Source organism: Ahaetulla prasina, chromosome 1, assembly GCF_028640845.1.
Source record: "Ahaetulla prasina isolate Xishuangbanna chromosome 1, ASM2864084v1, whole genome shotgun sequence".
NCBI classification, from domain to species: Eukaryota; Metazoa; Chordata; class Lepidosauria; order Squamata; family Colubridae; genus Ahaetulla; species Ahaetulla prasina.
Window position 1 is genome coordinate 340,827,061 of NC_080539.1, and position 25,389 is coordinate 340,852,449.

At 37.0% G+C, this 25,389-nt stretch overlaps 1 protein-coding gene across 8 annotated transcripts in view; it reads left to right on the forward strand.

Annotated features, from left to right (window-relative positions):
- KIF26A (kinesin family member 26A) overlaps positions 1-25,389 on the forward strand; it is a 238,481-nt gene that overhangs the window by 195,282 nt on the left and 17,810 nt on the right. For all 8 annotated transcript variants that reach the window (XM_058162818.1, XM_058162819.1, XM_058162820.1 and 5 more), the window contains 6 exons: positions 16,025-16,231; positions 18,793-18,886; positions 21,215-21,477; positions 21,741-21,924; positions 24,466-24,625; positions 25,125-25,287. In XM_058162818.1, the coding sequence (XP_058018801.1) occupies positions 16,025-16,231; positions 18,793-18,886; positions 21,215-21,477; positions 21,741-21,924; positions 24,466-24,625; positions 25,125-25,287 (1,071 nt within the window). The remainder of the gene's footprint in view (positions 1-16,024; positions 16,232-18,792; positions 18,887-21,214; positions 21,478-21,740; positions 21,925-24,465; positions 24,626-25,124; positions 25,288-25,389) is intronic.

The window sequence follows — 25,389 nt, forward strand, 5'->3', positions numbered from 1 at the left end:
CTGTTTCCTAGTTGCTTCCTCAATAATTATGAAGACTTGGATAGCCAAATGTATTCTGACTGGAATGAATCGAATCTAATTAAGAAAAACTGTTTGTTCCTGTTGACAAGATTGTAATCCATAGTTACAGAGTCCTGGTACTTCAAAAGCAGATCATGATAGTGGATACACATAAATTTTAATTTGAATTGGCACCTTTTAAGCTGCATCTGAAAGCTGCTACAAAGAAAGCTACCCAAAAGAAGAGCTTTTGGAGAGGTGCTGGTACATTGTTAATAGTAAGTCTGTTAGGACTATACTGAAACTATGGGAATTTTTTCTCAAATATGGACCAATGGACCAAGAGAGGTCCCGGCACGATTCTACTGAAGGCCTTGGACACCTCCCAAATGGCCAAGGCCTCAGCAAGACTGTGCAGAAGAGCTTCAGGTATCACCCTTGGTTCCCTTTGGAATCCCACCAAATTCATCAGTTGTTGGGGGTAGAGCAGTTCAATAGGTGCTACCTTCCTTCAGAGGGAGATTAAGAGAACCTCAAAATCAACAGGTATTATCTAAACATGACAAAGGCACTGAGGTAGCTCCCCCGTCAGATCATATTGCTATTGCTCTGACAAGAAAACCACATCTGGTTTGTGGCTACTGTTGCATGAATGACTTAGGATAGGCCCATGGTTGCCATGGTGGCCCTAAACTCCTGAGATGACTCCAAGGCCCATCCAGGGAAAGCAAACTGATGATAAATTAAAGCATTTTCATTGTGTCTTCTGTCTGCTCATGGGTGTTCATGGATGTGTCCTGCTAGTGTTATGCCTGTCTGCCCTTACATAGGGCTATTACAGTCCTTACACTGTATATTGTAGATCAGGGGTCTCCAACCTTGGCAACTTTAAGACTTGTGGACTTCAACTCCCAGAGTTCCTTTGCTGGCTGAGGAACTCTGGGAGTTGAAATCCACAAGTCTTAAAGTTGCCAAGGTTGGAGACCCCTGTTGTAGATGATGCCTGTTTTTCTTCTTCTTGGGGTTCTTGGTCTTTGATTTACTTAAGATGGTTTGGAGGGCTTTAGTTGTTTCAGAGGTGCTTTTGATGTATGGTAGTGTTATCTTTTTCATAGTTTGTGTTGGTTGTACTATAGTGCATTGTGTGATCAGGCAATTTTTGATGAAATTGTGTGGGTATCCATTTTGCTGGAAGATGTTGTAAAGGTGTTTCCATTTTCTGGGGTTCGTACATAGCTGCTCTTATGGGAGATTGGTAATGGAGCATTTGGTTTGCATGGGAAGTCTTACATTAGACTTATTTCTAATTTGCCACAATATCCTCTGTTGATGAAAATATCCAGTGTGTTGTGTGAACTTTACTCTTTTTGAGAAGTGGATAGTTTCATGTCTTCTGTAGTTGTTCTTTTCTATTATGACAAAGGTGTCTTCTACATACTGGATCCATATTTTCAGTTGCATGTTTTGGGATGCTAAATGTTTGGAGTGCTTTAATGCAGTGTCCAGAAACTATAACAGTTCCTTGGATATACTTAGAATCAACCAAAACAAGATGTTACCTTATTGTTTAACAAAAACGTCTGTAGGAAAGCAACCAAACTATGGAGCACCAAGGATTTCATAGGTCAATCCTGAGCAACATATATTCTTTTCTATTAGTTCTAGATATATCTGCACAACATAGAGTTTGATGTGAGAATAGCATCATATGATTATTAAGGTTTTGTAGTTGACATTCTGGAACATTTAATGCAGTTTGTTAAACTTTGGAAAAGGGAGGGAGGAAGATGTATCTATCTATCTATCTATCAATCAATCAATCAATCAATCAATCATTTATCTATCTCACAGTTCAAGAGAACTCTGAATGGCTTAGATAATGCAGAAGGAAAGAAAGGGAGGAACAAAGGAAGGAGGAAAGGAAGGAGGGTAAAAAAGAATGGAAGAAAGAAGGAAGGGGAGGGTGGAAGAAGGAAGGGGTGAAAGGAAGGGAGGAAAGGAAGGAGAGGGAGGGAGGAAGGAAGGATGGATGGATGAATGGGAAAGGAAATAGGATAATGACAGAGTGACAGGGAGGCAGGGAAGAAAGAAAGGGAAAGAGAAGGAGGGAGGAAAGAAAAAGGAAGGAAGGAAGGAAGGAAGATTGATTCTGATGCTCCCTGCCAGCTTCCCACAAGGAAACTCAATGGGGAAGTTGGCAGGATGTTGGAAGTTACTTCCTTAGGTAAGGAAATAGCTCTGAAGCAATAACCCAACACGGCACAGGTTATCTAGTTTAAAATAATTATAACCCACCTACTATCTAGAGGATCTTACAATGAATTACAGTCCATAAAAACAAAGTAAAATAATACAACCAAGTAAAACAAGTAAAACATTTGTTAAAAATACAATATAAGACATACTTTAACAAATAATATTAACAAGGAGGCTCTTAAGGGACAGAGGGCTTGGTCAGCTTGTGGTCACTAAATCCAAAATGTGAGAGTAAAAAGTCAGGTCTTCATCAGATGATATCAATTCAGGGGGCTCTGTTGGATTGTACAATTTGTGGACAAAAATTGTTTGGAACAGAGGTAGCCAAAATTTGCTATATCTACTTAATGGTTGGGCTCAGGGCTTTGGAAGGTCAGTAGCAAGATGTTGATCAGGTTTGCTGTAGTTTCTTTTCCATAATTCCCAGTGAGCTTTCCTCTGTGCATTTCCTAACTCTTGTACTAAGGAAGTTAGCTGGGACTACTAAGTATGTATGTATGACTTCTACCACAACCACAACTGTACCCTTTCTTTGCTGCCATAAAAATTCTGATGACAGATTATTTTGATTACTTAAGCACACGTGTGGAAAATATGATCTGGGGAGATGCATTGACTTGGATGTGGTATGGAAACATATGTTTTTATGTAGCAAATTAGCGCCCCACACATTAGATTTGTCATTCTTTAGAGTTTTTCTCTTGAGAAATAAGCAGCTTTGAAAAAATATAATAAAAAAGCACAAGAACTAAAGAAACATATTGTAACTTGCATGGATTTTTCCCCAGTGTAGGTATTTCTAAATTACCTTGTCAGATAAAAGTTTGCTCTGTGATTGAGCAAGAGTGCTTTAAACTTCAAAAATGTGAGTGTTTTGGGAGATCTCAAAAATAAGTTGCATTAACATTTAAATTTGGTTATGGTAAAATTTATTCTCAAAATTATAGAACTAGAAAGGGTGTCATTAACAACAGCTAGATTTGTCACCAGCTTTTATATACTCCAGTTCCCTCTCAGTATTTTGAGGTCATTTTAGGCCTCTTTAGAGAGCTGACAAATATTAAAAATACGCAAGGCAAGAATTATTTCCGCTCAATGTAGTTGAATATTTTCAATAAATTTCTACATGACACCACAGGGATCGGGCTGTATGGATTTCAAAAAATCAGGATGGCAGCCATGACCATACAATTGAAGCCCTGATCCTTTTTAAAACATGACACACTGGATGCACATAAAAAACAGCAGCTTTAAACATAAGGAGATTGCAGATACCATCTTGACTTTCCCCCCCCCCTCATGGTAGATGTCCCTGTATGACACAATGTGCTATGAAGATGTCATTATGAACCTATGAAACTATGATTTCCCTGGTAGATTTTATTAAATTTTATGGAGAATGGGATCCTATAGTCCCGTGATGGCAAATCTATGGCATGCGTGCAACAAGTGGCATGTGGAGCCATATCTGTGGGCACATGAGCCATTGCCCTAGCTGGGCTCCAGCGTGCATGCACATGCCGGCCAGCTGATTTTTGTCTGGCCCTGCCCACATCACCCCTCCCTTCCCTGGAGTCTTCACGCGGCCCATTTTGATGCCAGATAAGTATAGGGCTCACGCAGAGGCTGTGGGGAGGGCGTTTTCGGCCTCCGGAGGGGCTCCGGGGGGTGGGGGGAAGCTGTTTTCACCTTCCCCAGGCTCCAAGAAAGCCTATGGAGCCTGGGGAGGTAAAAAATGGGCTTACTGGGCCCACCGGTAGCCTCTTTGCCATTGCGTGCCAAAAATGGGGGGAGCACAGGGGGGGTTGCGCATGCATGCACAGGGCATGGGGCATGGGGACATTGAATTATGAGTGCATGCGACTCCCTCCCCGTTGTCCCCGCTTTTGGCATGCGACAGCAAAAAGGTTAGCCATCACTGCTATGTCTGTCTAAGCCAGTGTTTTTCAATCTCGGCAACTTGAAGATGGATGGACTTCAATTCCCCAGCCAAATGGATTCATAATTGATTGATCAACCACACTCAATATGTGTAGTCTTTAATGGAACTGCATTTACATGAGGAAATTATGCAGTGGGGTACTCCAGGTATAGAAGGGAAACTTGCAGATGACACCAAGCTGGCAGGAACAGCCAACACTCCAGAAGATAGACTCAAGGTCCAGAAGGATCTTGACAGATTTGAACACTGGGCCTAGCTAACAAAATGAAATTGAGTGTTGAGAAAAATAAGGTTTTACTCTTAGGCAGGAAACACCAAATGCATAGGTGTAGAATATGTGGTACCTGAGTCAATAGCAGTAACTGTGAGAGGGGTCTAGGAGTCTTAGTTGACAACCACTGAAATATGAGCTAGCATGTGCTGCAGCTGCCAGAAAACTCTGCATAGTCCCTAGGCTTCTTTAACAGAGGGGTAGAATCAAGCTCATGTGAAGTGTTAGTAGTACTTTATAATGCCTTGGTAAAACCAAATTTGAAATATTGTATCCAGATGTTGAGACTCTAGAAAGAATGCAGAGAAGAGCAATAAAAGTGATTAGGGGACTGGAGACTAAAACATATGAAGAATGTTACAGAATTTGGGTACATCTAATTTTATGAAAAGAAGGACTAGGAGTGACATGATAGCAGTGTTCCAATACTTGAGGGACTGCCACAAAGAAGAGGGGGTTAAGCTGTTTTCCAAAGCATCTGCAGGTAGGACAAGAAGCAATGGATGGAAAGTAATCAAGGAGAGAACCAATTTAGAATTAAAGAAAAATTTCCTGGAAGTTAGAACAATCAGTCAGTGGAATGGCTTGTCTTCAGTTGTTGTGAGTGTGCAATCACTGGAGGTTTTTAAGAAGAGATTGGGCACCCATTCACCTGAAATGTTACAGGGTGTCCACTTTGAGCAAGGGTTTGGACTAGAAGATTTACAGGATCCCTTCCAACGCTGTCATTCTGCTATTCTGTTACTTAGCTGTGTTTTATTTAAGTTTGATTTATTGCTTAAACTATTGTTGGTTGGTTTATATTACATGGTAACCTTACTGCTGAACATGAATCAGATCTACATTTGTATTTAGCTTCAGTAGCTGTTAAGCTACTGAAGTTCGCAGATGATACAACAGTGATTGGTCTCATTCGAGACAATGACGAATCCGCATATAGACGAGAGGTCGAACGACTAGCCTTGTGGTGCAACCAAAACAATCTGGAACTGAACACACTCAAAACCGTAGAAATGGTGGTAGATTTTAGGAAAAACCCTTCCATACTTCCACCTCTCACAATACTTGACAACACAGTATCAACAGTAGAAACCTTCAAATTTCTGGGTTCTATCATATCGCAAGATCTCAAATGGACAGCTAACATCAAAAACATCATTAAAAAAGGACAACAAAGAATGTTCTTTCTGCGCCAACTCAGTAAGCTCAAACTGCCCAAGGAGCTGCTGATCCAATTCTACAGAGGAATTATTGAGTCTGTCATTTGCACCTCTATAACTGTCTGGTTCGGTTCTGCAACCCAACAAGAAAAACACAGACTTCAGAGGATAATTAGAACTGCAGAAAAAATAATTGCTACCAACTTGCCTTCCATTGAGGACCTGTATACTGCACGAATCAAGAAGAGGGCCGTGAAAATATTTGCAGATCCCTCGCATCCTGGACATAAACTGTTTCAACTCCTACCCTCAAAACGACGCTATAGAGCACTGCACACCAGAACAACTAGACACAAGAACAGTTTTTTCCCGAAGGCCATCACTCTGCTAAACAAATAATTCCCTCAACACTGTCAGACTATTTACTGAATCTGCAGTAATTAATTTAATTTAATTAATTTAATTAATCGTTTCATAGTTCCCATCACCAATCTCTTTCCACTTATGACTGTATGACTATAACTTGTTGCTGGCAATCCTTATGATTTATATTGATATATTATCATCAATTGTGTTGTAAATGTTGTACCTTGATGAACGTATCTTTTCTTTTATGTACACTGAGAGCATATGCACCAAGACAAATTCCTTGTGTGTCCAATCACACTTGGCCAATAAAATTCTATTCTATTCTATTCTATTCTATTCTATTTGACTTTGAAATAAAGTGATGTGATAATGCTTTGAAGACACAGCAGTTGTCTCATGGCAGTTGATACCACAAATATCTGGACGTGGACACGTTTAGAGCAATTTCTCATGGTATATTTTATGTCCTTTTATATAAATCATTAACGCTAACAAAATGAGGGTTGAACTCACTCTAGCAATAAGCCTGTCTATGGCCAATTAACCAAGTTTAAGAAATTGGCAGCCTTATTTCCCTTTTAAAATTTACACTGAAGAATGCATTTAGTCCTGTTGATAAGATATTATGTGGCAAGTTACTTAGAAGTGTCAAGTCACTGTAACTCAGTTCTGTTAAAATGCAATGATCTTGTGCAGTAGAATAAAAAAAATTGAATAATTTTTTGAGCACTATTAAATTTAATGTCAAACTAGTAAGAAAGATATTAGAAAGCCAGTGCAGCCAAAAGAAGTTAGATTATGCTCAGTTTCTGACATTTATGTGCTATTTAAGATAATTTATCAGATTCTGGTATTTAAAAAAGACATCCTTTTTACAAGTAACAAGTAAAAACTCTGCATTCTAATTTGACACACACCCCCTTTCTGGAATTGTAGATAACTTTTTTCAATGCAAAATGTTATTTTTCTTTGAAGTCTATTTAGGACTCTATTTGTAATTTAGTATCACTTATGAAACTAACAGGAGGTGCTAGTTTTATTCCGAAAGTTCTTTCAGTTTTTAAAACAACAGAATAACAGAATTAATAGAATAACAGAGTTGGAAGGGACCTTGGAGGTCTCCTGCTGAAGCAGGAAACCTTATAACATTTCAGGCATATGGTTTTCCCATCTCTTCTTAAAAACCTCCAGTTGGAGCATTCACAACTTCTGGAGGCAAGTCATTCCATTGATTAATTGTTCTAATTGTTAGGAAATTCCTTTGGAGAAATTCTCTCTCTCTCTCTCTCTCTCTCTCTCTCTCTCTCTCTTTCTCTCTCTCTCTCTCTCTCTTTCTCTCTCTCTCTCTCTCTCCCCTCCCACTCCCTCTCTTTCTTTTTCTCTTTCTCTTTCTCTTTCTCTTTCTCTTTCTCTTTCTCTCTCTCTCCATGGGGAACAGGAAAAAAAAATCCATGACTTAATATATTGATTGAGAAATCATATATTTACTTGTCTTATTATTTGTATACAAAAAATGTATAACATTTTAAAAAATCTCTTCTTCTCGTCAGTCATAACTGAACACAGTTTACTAATCCTATATAGACTTTTTCTTCAACTGATTTTGTGTCCTCGTCAGTTCTTATGACAGTTATTGGATGGATAACAAATAGCTATTTAATTTTGTCATCTTTATTGCTACTTGTTTCCTAATAACTTCAATGCAATTTCTGGTATAAATCATTTCAGATCATGCCTGGATCTGATTTGGCCATCCCACTCCTCCCCTCTATTTTAAAGGCATTTGAAGGCATTTTGTAAAATTAGAATAATAGTAATCTCCATTATAGGATTGAAAATTGGATGAAATGAAGTTTTTCATGATAATATATATAAAGTAATAATAAAAAAAATAATAAACCAAACTGCTTTTTGTTTACTGCATTGTATCGATGATTAATGCACACAAAACACAAAATCTCTCTAGTGAATGCCTTTAATGGATGAATCAAAAGGTGAAAAGTTGTACAGGAATACACTCTGTATTTCATTCTATAACTGCTTTTTAAAACAGTGTTTCATGCTAGCCTTTGGGGAAAAGAGAGTCAATTGTCACTTAATGCAGGCTATAGTCTGAAAAGAGTAACATGATAATACTTCTTTTAGGTTGTCCCAAGAGCGTTTGATACATTAGTTGTTCTCTTAGTATAACAATTTTTGCATATAAAAGTGCCATATTTAGAAGCCGTGCAGTATATGAAGGATATCTGGGAACCAAATCTGCAAGTTATATACTTGTCAGTCAGTGGTAGGAATGTGGGTGATTTCAGATAAGAACATCTTAAAGTGCAGAAGGAGAAGCAGAATGGGGTTTTCAGACCTCGTCTAAAATTTTCATATAAGGGAAAATAAGGGAAGAAAAGCAACTGGATCAATTCAGGGTCTGAACTTGGAATCCTCTCTGAACTTGACTGTTTGCTTGCAGATGTTTCACTACCTAACTAGGTAACATCACAAGGGAGGTGTGGGGTTTGTTCCCTGTTTATACAGTAACTTGCCTTGCCAGTTTTATTGGGAATATGGTTTTCTCCTTCAAAAGAGACAATAAAAAACTAAGAAGGAAACAAAAAGAGCAGGACACATCCTCTCCAGCCAACAACCAGCTAAGTAAGATTTAACACCAGACAAGCAACCAAGCAGAAAACAATAACCAAACAGACTGCAAAGCTGTGTCTACTGGACAAATGGCAGCCAGTTTCAAAAATAATGATTTTTGTGTCATAGTCCAGAATTTTATTTTCAAACCTGTACACAAATCACTATATATCACAGAAATTTAGTTTCTTGCCATATGTTCTTGATATCAGGAATATAATCTAAGAGGGAAACATGGTTTTATTCTTGTTACTATTCAGTCATTAAGATTGGAAACCTTTGCAAATCTACTACAAATCACCCAAAGATCTAATAGTAGTGCTGCCGTTTGCTTCTCCTTGTTTCAGAGAAATCATACAATATCCAATTTCAGCCTAGGAGATTATGGTCCACATTTATTCATTAGCTTTTTGGTGGGTCAGTGCTGCTAAAGAGTTTATCTACTCATATTATTATGTATGATAAAAGATAAATAAAATCAGCCCTAAATCCAATACAAGTTAAAACTCAAAATTATGTCCAAAATACTAGAATCATATTTGGCTTTAATTGGATCTCTGCTAAGAGCAATTCAATTCATTCAAATAAATCTTTGGCTAAATAAACCAGCCTTTAGGATTATTCTTAAAAGTGATGAGAAGTTTTAACAAACTTTAAAAGAGGCTAAAAAAAAGCTCCAATTCTTGGTCTTGAAGTCCAGATAATAGATACAGGTAATACAAGTTACACTTCAAGTAATTCATTCCCAAATAGGGTGAACAAATTGAGACTTATCAAGAACATATTCTGGTAGGAAAATGGATAGCCCATAATGGAGGGATACAGCTGATCTTAGAGGCGTTTGCTCCCATAATGGAGGGATACAGCTGATCTTAGAGGCGTTTGCTATTCCCTAAGGGCATTGATTAGAAGTCTTCACTGGATGCCAAGTTATAGCAGTCAGTTTTTCAAAGCTAGGTCAAGGTCAGATGTAGTTGTACTTCACTGGGGACCACCAAGATTCCCATGAATATAGATTATATTAGAAAATCCCCCCAAATCTTGAAAGGCTATAATGTTAAGTAATGTCCATATTTTCAACAGTTTTCCTAGGCTGAAGTCCATTTCCCTGCTACCCCTGTCTGGAAAGCCTGACATAACCTCAAAGGAACAGAATATAGAATCATAGGACTGGAAGGAACCTCAGAGGTAACACTAACAGAGTTGGAAGGGACCTTGGAGGTCATCTACTCCAACCCCCTGTTCACGCAGGAGACCTATACTAGGGATTCGAACTGCTGATCTTTCTGATCAACAAGCTCATTATCTTAGCCACTGAGCCACCTAGGGAGCCACCTTCTAGCCCAACCCCCCACTCAAGACAGGAATCTTCTACCATCCCAGTTAAGTGGTTGTCCAATCTATTTTCGAAAACCTCCAGTGATGGAGCACCTACAACCCCAGACTATTGATTTATTGATTAATTGCTTTTACTGAAAGAGAAAATTTCTCCTTCCTTCTAGGTTGTGTCTCTCTTTGACAAACTTCCACCCTTACTTCTTGTCCTGCCCTCTGGTGCCTTAGAGAATAAGTCAATCCTCTCTTCTTTGTGACAGTCTCTCAAATACTGGAAGGCAGTTATCATGGCCCCCCTGATCCTTTTCTTCAATTGTAGTATATGAATGTTTTAGAGAGTATTGGTCTGATTTGTTTTAGCATCAGCTTAACATGCCCTTAAAATGATAGGAATAGAAGCATTTGAAAAACCTTCTATCTCCCAGCTATTTTTATTTATTTTTAAAGGCTAGTTTTGTACTGTGGTAAGATTTCCTTCACTAATCCTGCTGAATACCCCACCCATCATCACTTCTCTCTTGGACTCAGACTGAAATGTGTAAATCTGAGAAGTTCAGCAGTTTAATGTGAACCTACCATGTTTAAAACCCACAAGAATTACCGAAGCAGTTAATTAGCAAGATACTTTTGTGATTTGCATAATACAGACAGCCTCATGAATAAAGACAAGCATCCATTCTTATGAGGATGCTTAGAGGGGTTGCCATGCATGCATTTGTTTTAGGATAATTTGCAGGAATTATAATTTGTTTGTAGAAGAACCCTTACAGCTTGATTTCTAAACATGCTGATTATAATCATGCAGTTAACATAACCAACAGCTTGAAATATATTGTTCTTTAACCTGTAACAAAACAGAAGGAAACTATATTAAAGTCATTTAAAAAGACATAGAACCCACCAGATTAGGAGGAGGTAAACCCTATACTTCCCCCTTCCCTTAACAGTCGTGAGGTTTTATCAAGTGATGGCATCTATTTTAGGAAGACCTCCAACATCTACAAACATGTGCACGTTTGCTTCCTTGGGAACTCAAGCTCGGTTTATCAGAGTTTGAGCTTTCGTGGAAATGAAACTTACATTCAAATATCTGGATAGTCCTCATTGTATATACTGATGCTGTTCTCAGCATGTATTTGGGAGATCTTTGTCATCATGATAAGTTCAGTGCATTTTTGGAAGACCTTCCTTAGGGCTTTTTGTCTGCTACGAGCTACATAAATTCTCCTTTATTGAAAATTGCTGTTATGGTACCATGAGGACTATAGAACCCAAATCTAAAGACCAATTCAATAAAGCAATCCTTGTTTGTTTTATACTTTGTCCATGGAGAACCAAGGCAGATAACACTCATCTTCTGGGCTGACCTATGTCTTCCTGATGTAACTGTTAATATCTTTATTAATTCTGGCATTAAGGTCTCCAGTCAGTAAAATATCTGCATTTGACAGCAATTGGCATCTCTTTTCAAAACAGTATGCAGAGAGGACCAAATCTTAAACTGCAGGTTTAGATTCTTGCCAACAGAGAAATAAATATCGGTATAAAGAGCTGGCCCAAAGGATTTACTTATCTACCAGATTATCTGAATGTGATTGTTACCAGATCAATCCCTTGTCTGTATAGTTCCCTTTATGACAACTGAAATAAAAGTTGATATTACTTACTTGCTCTTTCATGCAAATCTTATTTCGCTGGTGGAAGCGTATGTGAGGAAAGAGCTAAAAAAATGGGGAGGAAGGAAACATCCTAGTACCATATCTCCTGTAGGAAAATAGTCTCCACTTTTTCCAAATATTGTTATAAGGGGGTATCCACAAGCTTGTTCTGACTCTCTGGTTTCAAGGGATGTCTTTCATATATCCAGGGGCCCTGGGAGACCATCAGTCTGCAGTGTTCAGAGTCTTATGCTTCTGCCAGATTTTAGGAAACTGTACAAGACTGTAGGGAATTTATAGTAGGGCATCACAAGTCTTGCTTTTGTGAATGAACTCTGTCTGTTTTATCTGTACTGTTCATTTTCTGAAGCTCAGGGCTCCCCTTAATCTTTCTCAGAGCCCTGGTGGCACAGTGGTGAAAAGTGTAATATTGCAGGCAAATTTTGCCCGCAGCCTGAAGTTTGATCCTAACTGGCTCAAGATTGACTCGGCATTCTAGCCTTCCAAAGACAGTAAATTAAGGACCCAGATTTTTGGTGGCAACATGCAAAAACATTGTAAACTACCCAGAGTGCTATACAATGCTATGGGGCAGTATATACAGTAAGTGTAAATGCTATTGCTATTCCTCAATCAGAGAGGTGGTGGGAGTATGGTGAATTTGTTCATAGTCAGATCCATCTCTGTTGTTACTAGTCATCTAGTTTCAGTGTGATATTCCTCATTGGGGGTAGGGGTTGCCTATATTGCAATGGATTGATTTGCTAGAACAACCTGCCATAAGATTTTATAGTGTATTTGAAACATAGCTTCTCACCTTCTAAAGCAATAATTTTAAAGAAGTAAGCTCTCAACAGCAGCTCCTCCTTTATGATCCTTTCACTTAAATGCTGTTTAACCATTATGGAATAAAAGATGGATGAGAAAATAGATATTCATACCTGTATATATTTTTTCTTGAAATCTCCTAAGCTTGGTGAGATGTTATAGTAGCAGAGGTAGGTTCAAAGAAGATATTGTTAATTTCTAGTAAATACAAGAATTTTTTAATATTCAAATTGTGTGTGCTTAAACATTTAGTGTGAAATGATCCATATGAGGAACTTTGAATCTTTATCCGCATGAGTAGATCAACTTTGTACAAGAGGTATACAAATTCTAAGGTTTTTAAGATATATATCTTCATTTTTGTACAAAATCCGCAGTGCTTTTCTCCTAAAATGAGGTAATCTATTGCCACTGCAATGGAGAAATACAAAACTAACCTTATTATAATTAAGTTTTATTAATTATAAATAATTAACTAAACAAAAAAATGAATACATCTCAGGTCTGGTGAATTCATACTTTGAAATTTGTGTAGCTTTCAGTGTGCACAAATGAAATTGCATATCTGTGGGAGAAATATTGGCTTGCCATGAATTATGTAAATTAGTGTCTTATACATCTTCCTTTTTCTTCCTTGAAATTGCTAGTTTTGTGCCACTGGTTTGGCATCTAGAACTTTTATTTTCTTTGCTCTACAGTAGCTTTATGAACTCCAGTCTGAGGTTTTTCTTTCTTGCTATTGGTGATTGGGTAGGTTGTGACCTTCAGGGAAGCACCTTCATCCCTAAAGCAATGAATAGTGATTGAAGGATTTTCATCAGTATCCAGTGATTGGCCTGTGGGGTTTAAAAAAACCTGTTTTTCCTTTGAGATCTCACTTTGATCTCCAGCCTCCTCCTTTCAGGGTTACCTGCTTTAAAAACTCCATCTGATGATGGCCTCACATCTCCCTCCAGATGCGGGGTAGGGAATTAAAACAAAGTGAGATGCCGTGTATTTTATTCACAAATACTGTACATGAAACATGCTATTTTGGGGGAATTTTCTTTTTTCTTTTCTGGTCCTTGTTTGAGATACATCAGAGAACTGATAGGATTTGCAGAGAAGAATATGTTTTAATCTTTGGATTGTAACATGTACATGGCTAACTGATAAGATAAATACAGAAGAAATTGTTCCTCTGATATCAGAAGCAGGACTAGAATATTTTACAATATTTAATATTGTTAATCTGTTTTTTTTTAATTTACATTTATATCCCGTCCTTCTCCGAAGACTCAGGGCGGCTTACATTGCTGTAGAGCCATTAACTGTACTGAACATCAGACTCAATCACTTTCTTTTTCCGTCTTGGTCTCTTCCTTTCTCACATATAGGTGTACATAGACAGGCATACAAAAATTGGGAATGATACTTCATATTATATATTTATGCAAAAGTATCTGTTCCCATCCCATAAAGTTTGAATGGGAGAGATTTACTATCATTCCTATTTGCATTCATGTTTAAGAGCAGTAGGGTGGAAAGTATTTTCACATCAATTTCTTGTACTGATAGTTTCTTAAAAGGAGGGGGTGGAGAGGCTTGCAAATTGTCCTTCCAAACTCCAGTTTTTAGATATGAACAGTTAGAATTATAATAAAGCAATGTTCTTTTCTCACTGTATAATCGAGGAGTTGGCATATCCTACTTATTTCTGTGGGAAATTCCTGTCAGGTCCTGATTCAAATTTTGCAGTCAGAATATAATTCTTGTTTTCTTTCCATTTCTGACTTTTGCTGTTTTGGATACTGTATTTTTCAAGCCTGCCAATATTGTCTCAAAAACATTTAATTGGGTTGGAAAAGTCTTTTCTTGTTTCCTAGATAAACCATGGGACGTAAATGCTGTGAGCCTGACGTTCTTCTTTTAGTATAACTGAAGACCATGCCTGTTTGAGACAATTTGTTAGATTCTAGTTGCTGAGAAAGTCAGTTTTGGTTCATCCTTTTTTATAATCTCAGTTGTATTGGAAGATAAGTTTGCTCTGCTGTTGACTTCTAACATTCTCCTAAGGTCAGTCAGGGTAAAATCATGGTGACTGAAATGAGCATTGTTATAGCATTGATAAATGCCAGCTATCAAATATAAACAGAGAATATGCATAGCTACAGTTCCTTATACTTCAGTGCATTTTTGAATTGATATCCTCTTTGTATATTTATTTACAGAAAATGTTACTTACTTGGCCCCTTGGCAACATTCTCAAGGTCGAAGGAACCTCTCTAACACACTGGTAGTGGCTTCCTGGAGCTTTTATTGGAAAGTAGTCTCAAATGTGTCACCTACAATACTTACTTTCGCTTTGAAGCAATTGCTTATTTTATTTTAAGGTTCAGTTATTTTCTAGGACTGTCTTGTTATATTCATATCACATTTAGATGGTGGGAGAGATGGAGCAGGGAAATAAACCTAAATGCTAAAAAAAAAAAAAGTTAGTGACTTCCCAAAGCTAACATGTTTGATAAATATTATATTCCTGGTAAGTGAAGTGTTTTTAGCCAAAAATATTTCAGTAGATAATTAACCATGATGTTTTCTGTAAAAATAATGTTCCAATCTTCACATTGGGAAATATTTCATAGGACAGGTAAATATTTAATATATTTAGAGCTGGCAAAGCACTCTGAAGTGGTGCTTTTTTAAAGAAATCTGTTTCTATCTTCAACAAGTTTCAGTTAATCCAGCATATTTTCGACTAGAATACATAGTATGCAGCATTTGTGCATATATATTCTTTTTATCAGAAGTAGAAATAAAGTAAAATAGTAAATTGGATCAGGGAGAAAGGTTCTGTCTCTGACCGAGAGAACATGACTCACCTAAAGTCTCATTCAGCTGAATAAGGTTGAGTCTGAGTTTTTCTCACCCAAATCCTATACATTAAACATTATATAATGCTAGCATTGCAGTGCAATTAATATTTATTGATATACTGCCTTGAACATGTAGGTCACATTTAACTCTTGTGATTCATTATCACTGGTAGAACTATCTTTCATGAATTTGTCTTTTTGAAGACAGCAGCTGTCATTATATACTTGTAATAGCAAATTCCTCTATAAGTTTTAGACTGAATAAAACACTATTGCATATGGCTGCCTACTTTTGGCCCTTTTTATTTCCTCTTTGTACATTATTGTATAATATTATGAGCATGATGTGTGGAAGCTCACTGTGCAGTATGCACCTACATGGATGCAAGTGGTAGAAAGATTTTGTGGGAAAACTGTTTCAAATTATATGACCAATAATATTTTTTCCTGGCAGTCTAATTAATTCAAGCTTAAGATGCAGGCTGTAACTCAGGGGAAGAAGACATGCTGTGCATATGAAAGGTCAAAATCAGAAAGAATTCAGAAAGATTCTTGTATGAAATCCTCTGTCAACTAATATATACAGTTCAGTAGATAGCTAGATGGACACATGATCTCATTCAGAGCTGCATAGGCACTGTAAAGCAAGGGTTTGAGGTATAGCGCTATTATTTACTTGTAACTGGACTAAAATCTATATTTTTAATGGTTTTTAGGTGAAGGTGATGGTGAGAATTTGTCCATCACAAGGAACACCCAACACATCGGAATCTATGTCATTTTTGAAAGTAGATTCACGAAAAAAACAGATCACACTTTATGATCCATCTACAAGTGGCTGTAATGCAAGTCACCGAAGAGGAGCTGTGGCTGTCCCAAAGATGTTTGCTTTCGATGCAGTGTTCCCCCAGGATGCGTCCCAGGTACCAAAGCTGAGCATATAAAACTGATAATTTGAGTTGCTGCCATGGTATTTAATTCTGGCAAGAGAGTTCTTTTACAGTATTTTTTTCCTTTGAATTAGTTGGTTTAATTACTGGGAAGGCATGCTAATTAATAGTCAGTTTGCAAGGCCTCACGCTGTTTTAATTTAGCCCAGATGTGAAATTAAGAAGCAATATCTGTAGAGGTAATTCTGTTCAGTGATTATATTCCTACTATCTTGTGTGGTTTAAAGCAACATATACATACAACTTGTGACTTTCATAGTATCCCTTTTTAGCCTAGTTGTAGCATAGCATTTATAGGTTTGGGCTTATCTGTATCATTATGAGAGATCATCAAATATTTTGTTGATCGTGGAAGGATGAAATAAAATGGATAGTGTAGTTTTTTCAAATTATGTTGACTTCAATTTCCATAATTCCTAGCCCAGGATTGTCAAACTTGCAGCTCATGCTTCACGTGCTGGCAACGCCCCCATCCAGTTTAGCAAAGGGGGGAAAAGTCCTGATACGTAATGTAATGCTGCCATGATGACCCAAGTTTGACAGCCCTGCTCTAGCCCATAGGACCTGGAAAATCTGGAATGCTGCAATGGTTTTCATATTGGTTTTGAGACACATATCTCTTTGAGAAAATATGTTATGGCCAACTGTCCTCCCTAAAAAATGGCTGCCTATCATTACCAACTTTTGACTGTACGACTGTAGGACAATGGCTCATATTTAAAACAGACTCTCCCTGCAGTCTTATGCATGTGCATTGGAAGAATTATACTGCATAGCCATATAAACAAAAGGCCTTAGAAGATGTCCTGGGACCGTTCATTAGAAGGATTTTCTAATGGATTCTGTAGTTAGTGTCCCATTGGAGACAACTGGAAGATTGAAATAACCTATTCTTGAAAGTAGAATTGGCAGTGGGTGTTGCTTTCTCTATCAACATAGTCCAATTCATGGAAATTAAAATAAAGAAGTAACAGAATTAGGAAGACTGTTCTCCTTCAACCACTGTGGATCCCTCTTTCTCCCCTATGCCCCTCCCCCCAGTTCTGATGGCATGGTCAATGGAAGGGACATGGAGCATACCTCTGTGTTAGATCTGGTGGGTTAAGCAGAAACAATGGGAGAAGTCTGCATTAACATCATATACCAACCTTGATTAAGCTTTTTGGTGGTTTGGCATCTTGCATAATCATAGACTGCTTGATTAGAATATAGTATTCTATATTGTGGAAAGTTAGTTCAGTAATACAATTAAGTCTGGTATGTAAATGTATCTTATCAGTTTATCTTGTTAGATGAAATATTCCACTAGAATGTTATATTGCTAAGGTAGAGACATGGAGTCAGGTGTCAGTGGGTTTTATGGCTCCCTTTCCTTTCTGTTGTGGCATGAATTTCTCTTGCATTTTTCAAGTAGCCTTGATTTTGGTTAAGAGTTAGAGCTGCCTATGTTTTGAGTGTAGTATAAAATTAACCAATTTGTGGTACTTGATCAAAATTTGAAATGTGGGCTTACTGCTAATTTGCACATTGTTTTTTTATGAGTCGACATTTATCATAATATTTATCTGAAACAAGGAGGTAAAGTTGGTTTATGTGGCATCTTGGTTAACCTTAAATTTACAGTATATTAGTGATGTAACCGTTGGTATAATTATGGTTGTCAGGAAAAAAATGGCAATGAAGCATAGGTTTAACTCAGGAGCTGGTGTTTGTCTGACGAGAACCAGGCCAAATACATATGGTATAGCAGACGGTTGCTGTCCTGAATGGCTCCCTGGCCAGTAAAAACAAACAAACATAAAGCTGGCAGGAGATGATACATGAATCTGAAACTCAAAAGGAGTAACAGAACATGTGTGCGTAATTTAGATTTCCTGTATAGTTCCATTACATTTTATAAAAAGAAATGTTTTTTCCCATTGAACAACATTTCTCTTCCTTTCCGCAGCATACAGATGAGACTTAAAAATTTTCATTTGGGATAAAATGAAATTCATTTGTTTGAGGTTGCTTCCTTCTCCTAAGCATCCTTGGCAGTGCATAGTCTTCGCTATAGTGATGAATATCTGTAGCTCAGGTGTAGGATGAAGGGAAAGGTTAATTCTCCAAGCTTGTGGGTTGGTTTCTGAACATTTGTGTGAACATTGATGTGGGTGTGTCCACTGAAGATGTTACCTAGCCTGGTAAAGAAATGTTCAGAAACCAACCCACAAGCTCGGGGAATGAACCTTTACCCTCAGTGCATAGTCTGCTGGTGTTAAAAAAAAAGATGGATGATGAGACATTATATTAATTCTATGTTTGTTGGCTAGCATTTCCTTTGTAACTGAATTCATGGCACCTTCTTTAGTGGAATAGGACATCATTTTGGGCTTACGAAATAGATTTAATTAGAAAAAAATGGAATATAGACACTAGAATAGTGTGACTAATGCTGTGAAACTACATTGCTTTAAGAACCATTTTAATGTAAAAATAACAATACAATGCGTTTGAGTCCATGCTTATTAACTGACTTCCAACTTCTTTACTAGGCTGAGGTATGCTCTGGAACAGTAGCAGAAGTAATCCAGTCTGTCGTGAATGGTGCAGATGGTTGCATCTTTTGCTTTGGCCATGTCAAGCTTGGTGAGCTCCCAAATTCATTACAGTTAATTACTATGTCAACCTGGTAATTACATGCTGTCAGCTCTTGGAACAATAAACTTGGACTACATGAATAGATTAGAATTTCTTTTTAATTAGTTATGCAAACTTCTACTGCTTTATTTCTACACTGGGACTTTAAGTTCTGTGCATTTTTTCTTGTCTTTATTTTTTAAAAAAACCATAGGATAAAAAGTAAAAAGTAGCTATGTGTATCTATCAGGTTTTTTAGACACAGATTTTTTCAGGGAGAGGTGTGACATAATTCAAACAGTGCAAAGAGCTTGCAGAAATTAATTGGTTACAAAGTTACAAAGAATGAAAAAATTAATTAAGTACCAATGGATTAATAATTTGTACCCTATGACTTTTATAAATGTTGTAAGTGTTGTACCTTGATGAAGGTATCTTTTCTTTTATATACACTGAGAGCATAAGCACCAAGACAAATTCCTTGTGTGTCCAATCACACTTGGCCAATAAAAAAATTCTATTCTATTCCATTCCATTCCATTCCATTCCATTCCATTCCATTCCATTCCATTCCATTCCATTCTATTCTATTCTATTCTATTCTATTCTATTCTATTCTATTCCATTCCATTCCATTCCATTCTAATGAAATATGTAAAAGCTACTTTTTGCATTTGTTCTCTCCCATTGTCAATTAAGGTGTGTGCCATTGGTTACAATCTGAAGGCTTGTATGAAGAGGGTATTTTATTTCAATAAACCAAATGTTATCTACTTAAAGTCCATTTTTACTCCTTAGTTAAAAAATCACCATCAAGATTGCTGAAATTTTCATATATGGACAATTCAACTTCAGAATTGAATAAATATTTCTACATGTCTTAAGATGAAATCCTAGCTTTTTTGGATAACTGTAAGAGGTGAACTAGGGTAGGGGAGAAGTTGTAAAAAAAATGCTCTGCCAATGTGGGGAGGAATATCCATCATGAGGCTCCAATACAGATTCAAAGCATTTGAGTGGCAGAAATAAAATGTGATTTAAATGCTATGCTGTGTTAATAGAGGTATAATTCTGGGATCAAGATAACTCATTGGTCTTATTTACTTTGGTTAATCACATGAATATTGTGCAGTTCTGGATGTCATATTTTAGGAAAGACCTTGACAAACTAGTGTCCGGAAGAGAACAACCAATGATAAGAGGTGAAGAAAAATTAGCCAAGAATTATTGGAGGATTTGAATTCATTTAGCCTGGAGAAGGGAAGACTGATTTGGGGCACTTTACTAGTGGATTCCTGAATTTCACAGGGGCTTGGATTAGAAGATCTCCAGTTGTTTTCCAGTCCTTATGTTCTGTGATTCTATTATTATTATTATTATTATTATTATTATTATTATTATTATTATTATTATTATTATTATTATTATTATTATTATTATTAGGATTTTTATACCGCTCTTCTCCCGAAGGACTCCTATGAGTTCTACTCCTAATTATTCTCACTGATTAGGTCCCAAATGAGGGCTAGAGAGCCTTGGATTCACCACAAGACCCCAGAAATTGATCCTTTGCCTTCATCAGCCTAAGATGACAAGCATTACCAGTAACTAGGACATTTTAAAAAATGCAATAGCCCTTCCCCCCAAGATTTGTGAGTGAAGAATGAATTTGCTTTTGCTTGAAATATCAGGAATTGTGAGTGATTCTTCAGCATAATATTTAGGAGGAGGGTGGCTGCATTAGGGACCAGTAGCCATTTTGACCGCCTGAACAGACTTGGTGAAAAATGAGAGCAGATGAGGCAACCTTTTTTCTTTCCTCAATTTCTTTTTGTAGTCTGAGGAAAGACAAGGCCCATTCCCTGCATGACTAGGTGGCTCAGTGGCTAAGACACTGAGCTTGTCGATCAGAAAAGTTGGCAGTTCAGTGGTTTGAATCTCTAATTCAGGTCTCCTGTGTGAGCAGGAGGTTGGATTAGAGGACCTCCAAGGTTCCTTCCAACTCCGTTGCCGTTAAAGATTCACTATGGATCTGGGTATGGGTAGTGGCTTCATTCCTTTCACATTCATGTCCCTTTGCTTCTTCCTTTCTCCTCCTTTCACCAGAAAGTCAGCTCTTCCAGAAGTTCATTTGTTTATTAATTACCCATAAATCATCCACCTGGTGCATGTGAATCCTCTCAAAACATAAATAGCAAAACAGATTCTTGCCAGAATAAGAGAACAGGAGAATCTTCCTTCTACTGAATAAGAAAACTCTGATAATTCCCACACTTCCTGACACTAAAGTCATGTGCTTAGTGGTCCAACTACATTTCCATTTGCTTTCCATTTTAGGCAAATCCTACACAATGTTTGGAGAAGATAACTCCACACAGAGCCTTGGCATAATACCTTGTGCTATCTCATGGCTCTTCAAGTTAATCAATGAGCGCAAGGAGAAGACTGGGACTCGTTTCTCAATTCGAGTGTCTGCTGTGGAGATCAGCGGTAAAGATGAAAACCTTAAGGATTTGTTAGGTGAAGTAGCCACTGGCAGTCTTCAAGATGGACAATCCCCAGGGGTCTACCTAAGAGAGGATCCAATATGTGGAACACAGGTATAAAATCTCAGGGCAGGTGGGAAGCCTGGCTGTTTTTTCCCCCCTGACATTTGGGTTTTTTCCCCCCTGAAATGCTTTCATCTGTCAACAATTCCAATCAGTTTTAAAATATATATTTTAATTGTCTTTTTCATTTTTAATCTCCAGCCCCACAGTGTACATACTTGTTTCTTTTAGCACCCTTGTGGCTTCTTCCCATGTTCAGGAAGCAGGGATTATTCTCTCCTTCTTAATTAGTTGTTTTCTTGTTTATATTCCAGCTTCAGAATCAAAGTGAATTGAGGGCCCCAACAGCAGAGAAAGCAGCTTTTTTCCTCGATGCAGCACTGGCTGCCAGGAGTACTAGCAAACCAGAATGTGATGAAGAAGATCGGAGGAATTCGCACATGTTTTTTACACTTCATATATATCAGTATCGTATGGAGAAGAGTGGCAAAGGAGGAAGTATGTAGATTTGGCTTTCTTCTTGCATTGATTTTTGAAAAGAAGTGCAATTGATTTTTATCAACACCTAAGCTGACTGTATTAGACAAGAAAGCTTTAAAATGGATTGCTTTTTGGAATATCTAATTTGAAAACCTGGCATGCAGTAGAGACTTAGACTTAGAGACTTAGAATAACTTTATTGTCACTTTGAATGTACACTAATTGGCATACATTAAAATGAAATTTTGTTGCATACAGCTCCCAAAGGGTCACCACCTCCAATATACGCTACATAAAAATGACAAAATAAATAAATAAATAAATAAATAAATAAATAAATAAATAAATAAATATGCATATTCCCACATACATTATATGACACAGAGAAACAACCTAGTCTACTTCAGATGTATACAGTACATGTATCTGGTGAGAAAAATGAATCTTGCAAGTTTATTAGATGGATGGCATGTGAATAAAGCTGTTACAGAATCTGGAAGTCCTGCTAGAAATACTTTGAAACCTCCTCCCAGAGGGGACCAACAGAAACAGACCATAAAGTGGGTATGTGGGGTCTCCAACAATGCTAAGCAGATAGTGCTTATAAGCAGTATCCTGAATGACAGGAAGCGAGCTTCCTGTAATCTTCTCAGCTGACCTTACCACTCTCTGTATGGACTTTCTATCCAAGGCACTGCTGCCACCAAACCAAACAGTGATGCAGTTTGTTAAAATGCTCTCAATTGTGCCTCTGTAAAAAGTGGCAAGTACCAGGAAAGGAGAAAAATAGAAATAGCATAACAGAGTTGGAAGAACCTTGGAGGTCTTCTAGTCCAACCCCCTGCCTAGGCAGGAAACCCTATACTTTTGCTGTAAATGATCAGGTCAAGGTTCCCTCTCCCAATCCTGTTTTCAAACAATTCTTGTGGTAGTTTGGCTGATAAATGGTCTAATAAAATAAATAATATAAGTTTACTTAAGGAGCTTCATGTCTGAGTAGGCAGTTGAACTCAGGATCTTTTTGGTTCTATTGTTACCATTTTAACCATTGTGGTGAATGGACAACTAGATAGAAAGCTATGTGAATTGGAATATGCATACCTTTGTTTGTGTTAAAAAGTCCAGCTGCTAAACCATTGAGATTTAAAATGTAAATAGAAATGTGTGCTTCTTACACAAGTGGAGAGATACTTCTACATGAGATGATTGCTAGATGTTGATAGCTGTAGGTAGCTAACTGATTCAGGTAGTCCTTGATTTATAACTACAATTGAGCCCAACATTTCTGTTCTTAAGCAAGGCAGTTGTTAAGTGAGTTTTGCCCCATTTTATGACTTTTCTTGCCACATTTAAGTGAATCACATGTTGGTTAAGTGAACCCAGCTTTCACTTTTGACTTTGCTTTTTGGGAAACTGGCTGGGAAATTTACAAATGATGGTTACATGCTCCCAGAACAGTGCAGTTGTCATAAATACATGCCAGTTGTCAAGTACCTGAATTTTGATCACATGATCATAGGGATGTTGCAACAATCATGTGAAAATGGCCAGTGTCATCGTAACTTGGAACGGTCATTAAACAGATGATTTGTAAGTCAAAGATTACCTATAGTTACTTCTCCCTGACCAGTGGAATTTTTAGGAAATGTTACCCAGTTTTATCAATGTCCGTTGCAAGGTTTGTTATTGCTATGTCATCCGAAGTTGACTATTGCTTCTTGACTCTAAGTGGAAATGTTCAAAGTATTAAGTTCAGTGATGAGATCCGCACAGTTAAAAATAACATTTGAATTCAAGAAATGCTTTCCTAATGTTGTGTTGATTTCATTGGTTTCAGGGTGGATAAAATTGATGATTTTTTAAAAAAAAATTTAAAAATGGATTTTTAAAATTTAAATTGGATTTTTTAAATTTAAATTGGATTTTTTTATTTTTATCAAATTTATTTTAATAAAATGCTTTTGGAGTAAAAATCTATCTAAAGATAGTTTTCTATTTAAAATACATTAATAATTTAGTTTATTCAGCATGAAATGGAGCTTAGTTATATAGCGTGAGGCTGTATAGTCTGTAATATTGGGACTGTTGGTGAGTCAACAGAAGGTCAGAGGAGGAGCCACTGTGGGACAGAAATTACAATTGCTCTTTAAAATTATGATTTAAGTTGAGTTGATTTAAATCAAGCCTTTTTACTTGATTTAAATCAAATTCATCCTGATTGGTTTGGTTTTAAAACTCCTATTCTAAACTGTAAAGTACATATCTTCAGCTGTTTAAATATAGACACAGACATAATATTTTGTTCACATTTATTTGATCCTAAAATATGGTCAGAACTAAGCAACTATTAGTTCACAAATTAATAAAAGTTTCAAAGGATTCTTAGTGAATTATTGGACATTGCTATTGCTTTGCTTGATTTTGTCCATCATACAATCATTTAATAGGCAAAAGCACTTATCTTTTGTTTCCATCAGAATTTTATTTCCTTCCTTTTTATTTTTGATTATCCTATCCAGACTTGAATTAATATATATCTGTGTTCCTACGGCTTTTCAGTGTCAGGTGGACGCAGCCGTTTACATCTCATTGACCTGGGAAGCTGTGAAAAAGTTCTAAGCAAAAGTCGGGATGGAGGAAGTTCCTTCTGCCTCTCTCTGTCTGCATTGGGCAGTGTCATTCTGGCCTTAATTAATGGTGCCAAACATGTGCCATACAAGTAAGTGAATTGGTCTGTGTGTAACGGAGATGTCTTTCAGAGTCTTAGCATTTATCTTGTAGATATGTCATATAATGCCTGGCAAATGATGCATTACAATTTTTGCTTCTTTTTTCTCCTATGAACACCCCAAAATGACTCAGCTGTCTGAGTAAGAGACATGTAATTATTTCCTTCAGTTATTTGATTAGAACAAAAAATTTGATTATTTTGAAAAAAAAATCAGAAGGCTAATGAGCAGAATTCTCCATTCTCCTTAGTGTAATGATAATAGTTTAAAATAAAGCTCGAGCTGGTTTTTGTTTTGTAGGATTAGAACTAGCTTGCCTGTTCCTTTTTTTTTTTTTGAAAAATCGCAAAATTTCATGTGAACTTGAGATTTTCTTTTTATTCATAAACCTGTTGTGATCACTTAGAAATAGACTGCTTGGAAAAAATAATGGCAGGAAATGGATGGAAATATTTCAAACCACTGTTTATACCTCTGTATGCTTCACAGGGATAACAAACTGACAATGCTGCTAAGAGAATCTCTTGGGAACATCAACTGCAGAACAACCATGCTTACCCATATATCGGATTCTCCAGGAAGTTATGCAGAAAGTCTCATGACACTTCAACTTGCCTCTCGTATCCACAGGATGAGGAAGAAGAAATCCAAGGTTGGTGTGAGCAGGCAAATAAATGCTTTATATTTTGGAAAGAATTTTGTTAACTTTTGTTCATCACAGTGAGGATTATAACATTCCTTTACTGTTAATTTG